The sequence below is a fragment of the Chanodichthys erythropterus genome, chromosome 12, assembly GCF_024489055.1.
Source record: "Chanodichthys erythropterus isolate Z2021 chromosome 12, ASM2448905v1, whole genome shotgun sequence".
Classification (NCBI taxonomy): domain Eukaryota; kingdom Metazoa; phylum Chordata; class Actinopteri; order Cypriniformes; family Xenocyprididae; genus Chanodichthys; species Chanodichthys erythropterus.
This window is the reverse complement of record NC_090232.1, coordinates 29,973,084-29,985,234: the sequence shown is the minus strand read 5'-3', so window position 1 is coordinate 29,985,234 and position 12,151 is coordinate 29,973,084. Positions and strand designations below refer to the sequence as shown.

The following is a 12,151-nucleotide window of genomic DNA, read 5'->3' as shown; positions in this document are numbered from 1 at the left end:
AAGCAAATGAAAAAGTTTTTTCACTGCTTCTACAAATTTAGTCCAATTTTGTTTAAAATCTGATCAGATGATTCAATTAAATTCACAATTATTTTTATATTGCTTTTCACAATACATATCGTTTCAAAGCAGCTTTACAGAGATTGTCAACATTACAATTTAGAGAATGCATTTAGCTAATAATGTAATAATTTAGGCAATTAATTTACAATCATTTTTAGCAATTTAATTGAAGGTAGAAGCAATGAGCTCCTGGAAAGATGAATAAAATATTAACAATAATTAGGATATATAGAAATTTGGGAATGTGCGTGTTGATCCAGATGTTGCATCTTCTAAAGTCCTTGCAGTTTACCGTCATCTGAGGTGTTCTTAAAAGGCTGGATCCAAACTGAAGCATTCAGATGATCTTTGAACTGAGACGCACAGAAATTACTGAACTAATTTTTTATATTCGATACCATTCCTGAGAAATACCTCTCTGAATTTGATGTGCCTGTTTTTGTTGTCTTATGCTAGTTAGATTAGAATGCTAATTGTTTAACATGCTAACCAGTTGCCATTCTTTCTAATGTCGCTCTTCAGCTATCGGATTAATCATAAGCTACGTTAGCAGTTAAGTTAGCCCAGCATGCTAATCGGTTAAAATGCTAAGTAATGCTTTTGTATACTTGTTCTTGCCTTGGAAACTCCTCAGCAGCCTGTTGAACATGCGTCAAATAGTGCTGTACTGTGAAGCAACAAGCACCGAACCTTTCAGGTCGTTTGACTTCTTTGTGAAACATGCCCAGACCGCAAGAGCTACTGTGGCCCGAAATGGTGCAAAAGTTGATTCTCTTCCAGACATTGTGTCTTTCTGAGAATTATCTAATCTGAACTTCATAAATCTAACATGTGGTGCATTTATATACAAAATCTTCATTTTGAGTTCATTCTCAACTGAACTACTGAAACCGCAGCTGGGTGAAAGCGTGTCTTCAAAGTGGCGCACCGCATTAAAGGGTTACTTCACCCAAAAATTAAAATTCTGTCATTTATTACTCACACATGTCGTTCCACACCCATAACCTTCATTAATCTTCGGAACACAAATTAAGATATTTTTGTTGAAATCCGATGCACGGGCCCGGGTCCAACTTTCAAATAATAGATGGGTCAGTTCCGTTTAGCACATTTACAGGTCTCTTCGGGTATGAATTTTTAGACCCGTGAACACCTGTATACAGTGGTTCAATATTAATATTATAAAGAGACAAGAATATTTTTGGTGCGCCAAAAAAAAAACAAAATAATGACTTACATAGTTATGGCCGATTTCAAAACACTGCTTCAGGAAGCATCGGAGCATAAATGAATCAGCTTGTCGAATCTGTTGTTAGGAGCGCCAAAGCCAAATTTCAGCCGTTTGGCAGTTTGACATGCGATCCGAATCATGATTCGATGCACTGATTCATTTATGCTCTGAATCTTCCTGAAGCAGTGTTTTGAAATTGGCCATCACTATTTATAAGTCGTTATTTTTTTAAATTTTTTGGCGCACCAAAAATATTCTCTGCACTTTATAATATTAATATTGAGCCACTGAACTCACATGAACTGATTTAAATATGTTTTTAGTACCTTTATGGATCTTGAGAGAGGAAATGTCATTGCTCCCTATGCAGGCCTCACGGAGCCATCTGATTTCAACTAAAATATCTTAATTTGTGTTCTGAAGATTAATGAAGGTCTTACGGGTGTGAAACAGCATGAGGGTGAGTAATAAATGACAGAATTTTCATTTTTGGGTGAACTAACCCTTTAAGCAACAAGCATGTGATCTAAAGATTGTGGGTTTGATTCCTGCCTGGTACAACTTTATAAAAGTGTGTAATGTTGTGTTTGATTCCTTTATTATGTGGGTAAGCAACTTTTAACCTTAAAAATATTTTTAAAGAATAACAATTAAGACACTCACATGTATTCAGTGTGTAAAGAAAAATTACTTTTGCCTGATGGTTACAGCACATGACATTTTAATCATGTCATTCATTTATTTATTTATTTTATTTTATTGAAAATTGTGTAAAAGGTTTTTTGAAACCAACTTTGAATACAAAGAGTACTTTTCTAGAAACTTGGCACAAGATTTTTCTTTATTTTAAATATTCTTGTTTGTTTTTGACCTTTATGTTCTTGTTCAATTGGTTATAAAAACTTGCTCATGAGTCTCAGCCTCATTCTCACCTTTATCTGTTTAAACACTACTTCACCGTTTTTCATGTCTACATAAACTTTCCTACACAGTATGTATTGTAAGAAGATTTACAATAGATTTACTGTTTATAGTCCTATTAGTGCTCTCCCTTCTGACCACGATGCTAGTTGGGTGGTCTAGACATGCTCTTAAGCAATTTTTTTCCTCCTTTTTTTTTGTAGTTGAAAATGAAGATGAGGCAGAGAGGGTGCTGTTTTCATATGGTTATGGTGCAAACATTCCAACAACTGCCAAGAGAAGACTGAAGCAAAGGTGAAGTTTGAGGAGGTCACTCGTCTTTGAAAACCAGAAGCTCATCTTTTTGTTTACTGACTGTTTTTATGTCTGCGTGACTCTAATCATAGGTTTCTGAATGTGTGTGTGTGTGTAGTGTTCACTTGGCACGCAGGGTTCTGCAGCTGGAGAAACAGAACACGCTGCTTAGGAGAGACCTGGAAAGACAGACGGCGCACAGCAGCCAGATCTCTGAAGAGGTGCTGCCTTTCAGTCTTTTGACAAGAATGCATAGACACACATGTACACATACAGTATCTGGGTGGGTAGGAGTAAAGAAGTTGGCAGTAGAAAGCATTTTTGTGTGTGTTTGAGTGTGTAAGGGATAATCCACGGCTAGCTGTGCATTAAAACATTTTAGAGAGTGTTCACACTTGGCAGGATTGCTCTGTTAGTGTTGTTCAATTGAATAAGTGTGAACACTACTGTCCAAACCCTGGTGCACACCAAACAAGCCAATCGAGGCTACTGAAAAGACAGTCCACTTCCAAACGAACTCTGGTGTGGTTCAAATGAAATATGAATGCAACACGGACCAAAGACATGTAAACAAACCAAAAACAGTACATGATGTCACAAGATGTGATGAGATGTAAGTTCTGTCACGAAATACACGTCATCAATCAGGTTTTGAACATATTTGAACATAAAGGGCTTTTTAGTGGGGAAAATGCTGTTAAAATAGGATTATGAGAGGCAATTTATGAATTGAATTCACATTTATTTGTATAACCATTTTCAAAAACATACAATCGAAGCAGCTTTACTGAAAATGCATGTTCCCATTTAGTCAGTCATGTTCGACGTTACGTCAAAACTGACGTAATGGGGTCTCGCCTGGGAGCCCAATCACCTCCAAGTGGTACAAAATGAGCCAATGGGAATTGGCCAGTGAGATTTACATGCCGGGCCTCTATTGAGAGCAAATTTCTGAGCAAATAACAGCAATTTTAATTGCTATCAGGAGAACAATCCAAAAACGGCAATTATAATTGCTATTTTGCTTAAAGCTTTAACAAGCTTTCTGCTGGGAAAACCCTCGCGAATCTCTCACTCCTCAGCATGTCATGTGCCGGTGAGCTGCCTCGTTGGCCACGTCGTTGGCCGCTGCGGATGAGGTTCAGATGTCGAAAGCTGCATCGGTGAGAGGGCTATCGTTCTCTTGAGAGGAAGATGTAGCTGAGCTTCCCTCTTCGGCAGTGTTTGCTCATGCTGAATCGAATTCAGAGTTGACAGCCATGCTTTCCCGGGCTGCCACGAGCTCAGACTCACTCTGAGCAATCACGGCTGGTGTATTGGTTCTGGGCTCGGAGCGTGACGCAAAAGATCGCCCCACCCCGCCCCGCCCCCATGTCTTTCTTCCCGGAAGTGCATGAAGAACTTTGGCAGTATGTAGGCACATTAGTGCCAAAATCTGTTCAAAGTTTTTCCTCTCTCACTACCCTCATCTTTGGGGCGGTCAGGGGTTCATGGGGGTTCCTCAGGTGGATTGTGCAATTGCGGTGCATTTATGGTAGTAATGCGATGGTAGTTCTGAGCTGGGGTTGATGCAGGACCTGCGCATGCTGACTGACCTTGCCCTCTGGGCGAGAGAAGTCGCGGCATGCCTTCCCTTGCCCAGACAGTGTCCACTGTTGTGGTCCAAAGTACACTTTCTTGACGCTCCTCTCATAAGGCAATCTCTTGACGACACTGTCGGGGATTGCATGGCAGTTCTCGACAGTTCAGAAGCAGACATTCTGACCATGGTCCAGTCTGCTTGTCGCTAAGAACATCCCTCTTCGAGCAGTGCTCTGCCCCGGCTCAGCCATGAGGCCGAGCCCTCTGCAGGAAGGTGACGCAGCTCATCCCCAGGTCGCTGCTAAACCTGCTAATGGTTGGTGAGCTGCTAATGGTTGGTGAGCTGGCCCGGGGACGTGTTACCCGGAGCTCCAGGGAACAGTTCATTCTCAGGAGTTGGTGTACGCACCAGTCCTTCCCCCAGAGGAGGGCCACGTGGAGAATCTTACTACTGTTCCGCCATTGGCCCAATGGCCAGTGGTCCCAAATTCTCAAGAAAGAGCGGTTTCCTGACTCTCCGGTCATACAGTGTGTGCGTGGGCAGTGAGCGACGTGCTGATTCCTCCTTCCCAGCCCCTGTTCTTTCGCCACAGACATGGAGTGTGCGTTAGAGGATGTGCTGCTTCCTCACACCTCCTAGCCAGTCCCTCAAGGGACCCACAGAGCCAGGTAAGTGCACCAAACTCACTGCCTCTACTTCGGGACGCTGTGCTTTCCGGGTTAGGCCCAAGCACCTTCGCTGCCCCTGCGGGTACATCTGTGTTCCCTTGGTGCCACTCGTATGGGCCTTGGGAGCCTCGCTAGAGCTTCCCAGCCTGTCCCGTTGGCCCATCCGGACAGTCAGACTCGGCTATGCGATCTGGTTCGCCAGGCGGTCCCCCAGGTTCAGCGGTGTCCTGTTTGCCTCATGGCAGACAAGGACGCCCCTGTCCTGTGAGTGGAGATTGCGTTCCTGCTGGCAAAGGACGCAATAAAGCCTGTCCCTCCAGCCGAGATGAAGGATTTTACAGCAAGTGTCCTTCATCATACCCAAGTTAGCGGTGGGTTAGGGCCAATCTGGCATCTGCATGTCTTGAATCAGGCCCTTTATAAGCTCCCATTCTAGTTGCTCACGCAGGAATGCATCATCATATGTGTTCACCCCATGATTGGTTTGCAGCGATTGTACTCTTGTTTCACCTCGACAAAGACAGTTTTTCCGCTCTGTTTCAAGGGTCGAGCATAGTACAAGCTCCTCCCCATTTAGGCTGTCCCCGTCTCCCCATGTCTTACCAAGGCCGCAAAGGGGAATACCCCTCAGGCATTCGCATCTTGAATCTTGATCACTGACCCTTTCTGGCTCACTCTCGAGATCAGTTATGCGAACACAGGGACCTGGTGCTCCGGCACCTCAGCCATCTAAGGTTCTGGGTCAGCTGGGAAAAGAACAAACTCTTATCTGCGTAGAGCACCTCTTTTCTCAGTGTGGAGATGGACTTGGTTAGTATGACGGTGCGTCTCACTAACGAGCACACACGATCAGTGCTGAACTGCCTGAATACATTGAAGGGGGGAGACAGCGGTTCCATTGAAACAATTCCAGTGGCTCCTAGGGCATATGGCATCCGTAGCCACGGTCACGCCCCTCGGATTACTGCATATGAGACCACTTCAGCACTGGCTACACAGTCGAGTCTCAAGGTGGGCATGGCCCCATAGCATGCTCCGTGTGGTCATCACACTGAGTTGTCGCCATACATTCAGCCCATGGTCGGACTTTGCTTTTCTGTGGGCTGGAGTGCCCCTAGTACAAGTGTCCAGGCATGTTGTTGTCACAACAGATGCCTCCACCACCGCCTGTGGTGCGCCATTTAAATCCCGGGCAAGCTCAATCGTGCAGCCGACACACACTCACGACAGCTCACGCTCCCGGGGGAATGGAGACTCCACCCCCAGGTGGTCCAGCTGATTTGGAGCCGATTCGGGGACGCACAGGACCTGTTGCCTCCCAGGAGTCCGCTCACTGCCAGTGGTTTTATTCCCTCACTAAAGGGACCCTCGGCACGGATGCACTGGCACACAGCTAGCCCCGGGGCTTACGCAAATATGCGTTTCCCCCAGTGAGCCTTTTCGCACAGACACTGTGCAAGGTCAGGGAGGATGAGGAGCAGTTCTTGTTAATTGCGATGTACTGGCCCAACCGGGTGGGGGGGGGGGGGTGGTCTGGACGACGTCTGACCAAGTCGGAGCCTGTGGGACGAGGGAGCCCGGTGGAGTCTTGAGGCTGAAGGTATCCGGTGGAGCCGAGGGAGGGAGGAGCCACGGCGAAGGCGAAGCGTCGACAGGCCGCGGTGGAGTGTTGGACTTGAAGGCTGGAGGCGGAGCCAGGAGAACCTCAGTCCACGGTGACACTGGTGACCTGAAGCGTCGAGTCGGATCCATGCGTTTACGTGATGGAGTTGATGAGAGGCTGAAGGGTACCAGGGGAAGCAGAGATGAGATGGTTTGAGGAGGCGGGAGAGGGAGGTTGGGAGGGAACACAGGGCTGGACAGAACCAGCAGGGGCACGGACAGTTCTGAGCTGGACGGGACCAGCGGGGACACAAACAGTTCTGAGCTGGACGGGACCAGCGGGGAGACAGACAGTTCTGAGCTGGACGGGACCAGCAGGGAGACAGACAGTTCTGAGCTGGACGGGACCAGCGGGGAGACAGACAGTTCTGAGCTGGACTGGACCAGCGGGGAAACAAGACAAGGGGAATTTACCTCCTCAAACACATCCAATAAATCCAGAAACGCTCCTGTAGACATGACGATGCCATCCGCCGTGTTGATGTGGTCGGGGCTCTCTTCCCAGCCCTCGAACTCCACTAACACTCCCTCGACAGCACACGATGTAGCGGACTCACGCACCTGGTCAGACACACCTAGCGGTTCACATCCCGGGGTGACGACTCCTTCCGTCCTCTCTTCAGGTTCGGTCTCAATCGTCCCGGCAGGTTGATCTCCGCGGTCTGTGGTGGGCTCTCGTTTCTCCATCGTGCGCGTAGTCGATGGCGGAAGGTTGGTCTCTGGATGTGGAGTGGTGCTGGTGTCGTCCTCAGCGGGGCCGATGGTGAACTGGGAGTTGTTGTTCACCAGCACCCACTCCACGTATGCGGCGAAGTCTTCCGTTGGACCGCCCGCTGGAATGCGTGCCTTGGACCGCTCGCTCAGGCCGGTACGATGGTAATTATACAGACTGCGAGCGGTCCGGGAAGTGAGTCAGGCACGCAAGCTGGAGAAAGTCACTGGTGTGCTGTTCCAGCGAGCGGTCTCCCTGCTCCAGGCAGAGGAGCTGGACTGCGGGTAGAGCCATGAAGGATAAACAAAAATAAAAACTGGAGCAAAACGCCGCAAAAAAAAAAAAAACTGTTAAGGTCCGTTCTTCTGTTACGTGTGGTTGTAGGGACAAGCACAACGACGATGAAGATGACAAATATAACAATACTTTAATTCCAAGCAGAGTGAGACAGCATACACACGTGTAAACATAAACGAGAACGGACGATGAGTGAGGGCAGACACAGGGTATAAATACAAGAGACTAACAAAGGAACTAAACAAGGTGATGGGATAATGAACGAGACACAGGTGGATCAAATTAACTAATCAGACAGACTGGGGAAAAACTAGGTCACAGGACACAGTACATGTAACAAATGCCTAGAACATGGGCTGGCATATGCAAAAGTTGGGGGCGTATATATTAATGATCCCGACTGTTGCGTCACAGTCAGTGTTATGTTGAGATTAGCCAGTTTTTCCACAGTGTTTTTCACGCACAAGATTTACATATGAAGGATGAAACAATGGTGTTTTCATACAGAACTCTTATTATTCAACTATGCAAGATAAATTCAATTTTACAATCTAGGGCACCTTTAAACAACCATGTATTAAGATGTGTGTATATACACACACTATATTGCCAAAAGTATTGGGACACCCGTCCAAATCATTGAATTCAGGTGTTCCAGTTTCATGGCCACAGGTGTATAAAATCAAGCACCTAGGCATGCAGACTGCTTCTACAAACATTTGTGAAAGAATGGGTTCGCTCTCAGGAGCTCAGTGAATTCAAGCGTGGTACCGTGATAGGTTGCCACCTGTGCAATAAGTCCATTTGTGAAATTTCCTCAATGCTAAATATTCCACGGTCAACTGTTCTTCTATTCTCTTGAGTGACAAATCATGCTTCTCTGTCTGGCAATCCGATGGACGACTCTGGGTTTGGCGATTACCAGGAGAACGGTACTTGCCTGACTGCATTGTGCCAAGTGTACAGTTTGGTGGAGGGGGGATTATGGTGTGGAGTTGTTTTTCAGGGGTTGGGCTTGGCCCCTTAGTTCCAGTGAAAGGAACACTTAATGCTTCAGCATACCAAGAAATTTTGGACAAATTCATGCTCCAAACTTTGTGGGAACAGTTTGGGGATGGCCCCTTCCTGTTCCAACATGACTGCGCACCAGTGCACAAAGCAAGGTCCATAAAGACATGGATGAGCGAGTATGGTATGGAAGAACTTGACTAGCCTGCACAGAGTCCTGACCTCATCCTGATAGAACACGTTTGGAATGAATTAGAGTGGAGACTGCGAGCCAGGCCTTCTCGCCAACATCACTGCCTGACCTGCACTTCTGACTGACCTGCACTGACAAATGCACTTCTAGAAGAAAGGTCAAAAATTCCCATAAACACACTCCTAAACCTTGTGGAAAGCCTTCCCAGAAGAGTTGAAGCTGTTATAGCTGTAAAGGATGGGCCAACTCCATATTAAACCCTACAGATTAAGAATGGGATGTCATTAAAAGGATAGTTCACCCAAAAATTAAAATTCTGTCATCATTTACTCACCCTCAAGTTGTTCCAAACCTGTAAAAATGTCTTTGTTATGTTGAACACAAAGAAAGATATTTTGTAACCAGGCCGCTTTGGGGCACACTTTGACTTCCATAGTAGGTAAAAAAATACTGTGAAAGTCAGTGGTGCCCTAGAACTGTTCAGTTTCCCACATTCTGGATCTTTCTTTGTGTTCAACATAACAAAAAAATGTATACAGGTTTGGAACAACCTGAGGTTTACTGAGAGTAAATGATGACAGAATTCAGAATTTTCATTTTTGGGTGAACTATTCCTTTAAAGTTCATGTGCACGTAAAAGGCAGGTGTGCCAAATCTTTTGGCATATTATATATTTGGCATATTATATATTTGTACATATACAATATGTATACAAACACCCTGTTTGTTGTGCTAGTTTGTAGGGAAACACAATTTTGGGCCAAATTGTGTTTATACAGTATATTAATATGACTAATAATAATTATTGTGATTATTATTATTGCTAAATATTAAACGAAATAAGACATATTACTATTTGTAATAACACTTAAATTACTGAAAGTAAAACACAGAGTATTTAAGAATAAATATAACATCATAAAAATAAGATAATAATATTAATAATAATAATACGAAAAACTGCAGAGATGCCTGTTAACATGCAGGCAGCCTATGATCATAAATCATTACAAAGGTCTAAGGATTTGTTATAAAATATTATATTATGATAAAAAAATTTGGGACAGTAATTTTGTGTATATATATATATATATATATATATATATATATATTTTTTTTTTTTTTTTGTCAGTTTTGCTAAACGTATTTTTCATTCATACATCAGCTCACAAAAGGAAGCTATTTTAAACACTCGACTGATGTTATGAAGTCAGTTTGGAGTAAAATCCTGTTACTAAATGATGTCTTTTGTTAGACAACAGGTTTATACATTTAGGATGATGTTTGACTTTTTCAAAAGCATTTACTACTGATCAAAGAGCTGCTCTCCACCAAATCACAATTTTGGTTTAATTTCGATTAATCATGCAGCCCTAGTACGATCTAAAACACCTTAATGCCTGTCACTGAATACCAGTATAATTTTGTAATGATCTATGAGTAATGAAGCTAGAAATCATTTGTAATTTTAACGAGCACAGTTTCTGTGCTATGATGGGGCCGGAATCCTGACTGAATCCCCTGACTGAGACCTTTTTTAACCTTTTTAATCATTTGTAATTTATTAACGGCAAATTGAATTCAGGTCGTAGGACATGACTTCGAGATAGATAATATTGATTATATTTAATATTGAGAAGAGGCTCTTCTGTTAGGTAAAAACTCTCTCAGTAATGTAGTGGATATCGATTTAATAGAAATCTTCAGTGAAGAAATTCATGAAGTCATTACTACTAAACTGTCATGGAATATTCAGTTCAGGTGATGTCTGCTTAGTTGTTAATCTAACCACTGTACTAAATAAAAACCTTGGATTATTTTGGATATTTTCTATGAGTTTGCAGAGATGCTTGGCCCTGGTGGCTTTTAGAGGTTTTTTTTTGTTTTTTTATAGCAGGACATACTGTCTTTCCACATGTCTCTAAAGACCTCTAAATGAGTTTGTTTCCATTTCAGCTCTACGAGTTTCTCTCTTGAAACCATGAGTACTTTTTTTTCCCCCTTTTTTTTTATCATTTGTAATTTATTAACGGCAAATTGAATTCAGGTCGTAGGACATGACTCCGAGATAGATAATATTGATTATATTTAATATTAAGAAGAGGCTCTTCTGTTAGGTAAAAACTCTCTCAGTAATGTAGTGGATATGGATTTAATAAACTTGTTGGTTTAAATGCAGTAAGTTTATTTAGCTCTTCATGCTCTTCTATAGTTTTAAAGCATTGCAATTGTTCTTGAGGGGCGATAATTGAGGATGAATCATAAACCGCTGTCAAAGGTTGTAGCCTACATTTAAAATTGTATTTCTGATGCTTTCGATTTTCTCAGTGAAGAAATTCAAGAAGTCATTACTACTAAACTGTCATGGAATATTCAGTTCAGGTGATGTCTGCTTAGTTGTTAATCTAACCACTGTACTAAATAAAAACCTTGGATTATTTTGGATATTTTCTATGAGTTTGCAGAGATGCTTGGCCCTGGTGGCTTTTAGAGGTTGTTTTTTTATAGCAGGACATACTGTCTTTCCACATGTCTCTAAAGACCTCTAAATGAGTTTGTTTCCATTTCAGCTCTATGAGTTTCTCTCTTGAAACAATGAGTACTGTTGCACCATGGTGCAGTAGTTTTCTCTCTAACCTTTTTCAGGCAGGTTATTTGTGAATCTATCTTTAGTGGTTGGGCTGTGTTTTTCTGGTTTAATCATAATAAGATTTTTTTCTAGATCCTGTTGTAAATTTATTATTTGACTTCATTATTCTGGTAACAGACAGTGACTCTATTAATTGGACTACACGTGCACTTCTGTCAATTAAGTGAGCAGAGCAACAAAGACAATGATTTGAGGTTTGACTTGCCCTTAGAACACATTATATCCAATATTAAGATAGCAAGATTAAAAGCTTGAACTGTAAAACCTCAGTATAACCTTGCTTTTGTTCATGTTGGTATAAATAATTGTTTGCTCTTGTCTCAGAGGTCACTAAGTTTGTTCCAATAATGTGTTCAGTAATGCTACAAAAGCCAGGGCATACCTGATCCAGCAGCAGGAGTTAGTCATGTACATTTTTTAGTCAGTCTGCCAGTCCACCCCAATGAATTACCAAGTAAAGGAGATTGTGCACAAAATTACCATAGCTTTGGATTTCATCCATCTGTGCATACACTTCATGTTGTTCAAAACCCATATAGCACAAAAAGAGAAATCTTAAAAAACTTGCATCAAAACAGGAATGCGAGAGTGAATGGGAACTGATGCTGTCAAGCTTGAAAAATGATGTAAAAGCACCATAGAAGTAGCAGAAAATGTTGTACATTCACCTAGTTTTCTTTTGGCGTGTTCATGAGAGAAGTAGTCTGTAGAAGTAGAGAGAAAACTCTGATTTGTGAAGTATTTGTTTATTTTAGGTTGGATATTTTCAGTCATTGTTCATTTAGTTCAGGAAAATTACTTCACATGTTTATAAATATGACTAATCTGTTTACTCAGTGATCCATTCACAGTGGTTAACATCTCACTGGA

The 12,151-nt window shown here is 42.8% G+C and overlaps 1 protein-coding gene across 4 annotated transcripts in view; it reads left to right on the top strand.

The window, feature by feature from the left end:
* pibf1 (progesterone immunomodulatory binding factor 1) overlaps positions 1-12,151 on the top strand; it is a 61,661-nt gene that overhangs the window by 22,032 nt on the left and 27,478 nt on the right. For all 4 annotated transcript variants that reach the window (XM_067404423.1, XM_067404425.1, XM_067404426.1 and 1 more), the window contains exons 13-14: positions 2,419-2,509; positions 2,628-2,730. In XM_067404423.1, the coding sequence (XP_067260524.1) occupies positions 2,419-2,509; positions 2,628-2,730 (194 nt within the window). The remainder of the gene's footprint in view (positions 1-2,418; positions 2,510-2,627; positions 2,731-12,151) is intronic.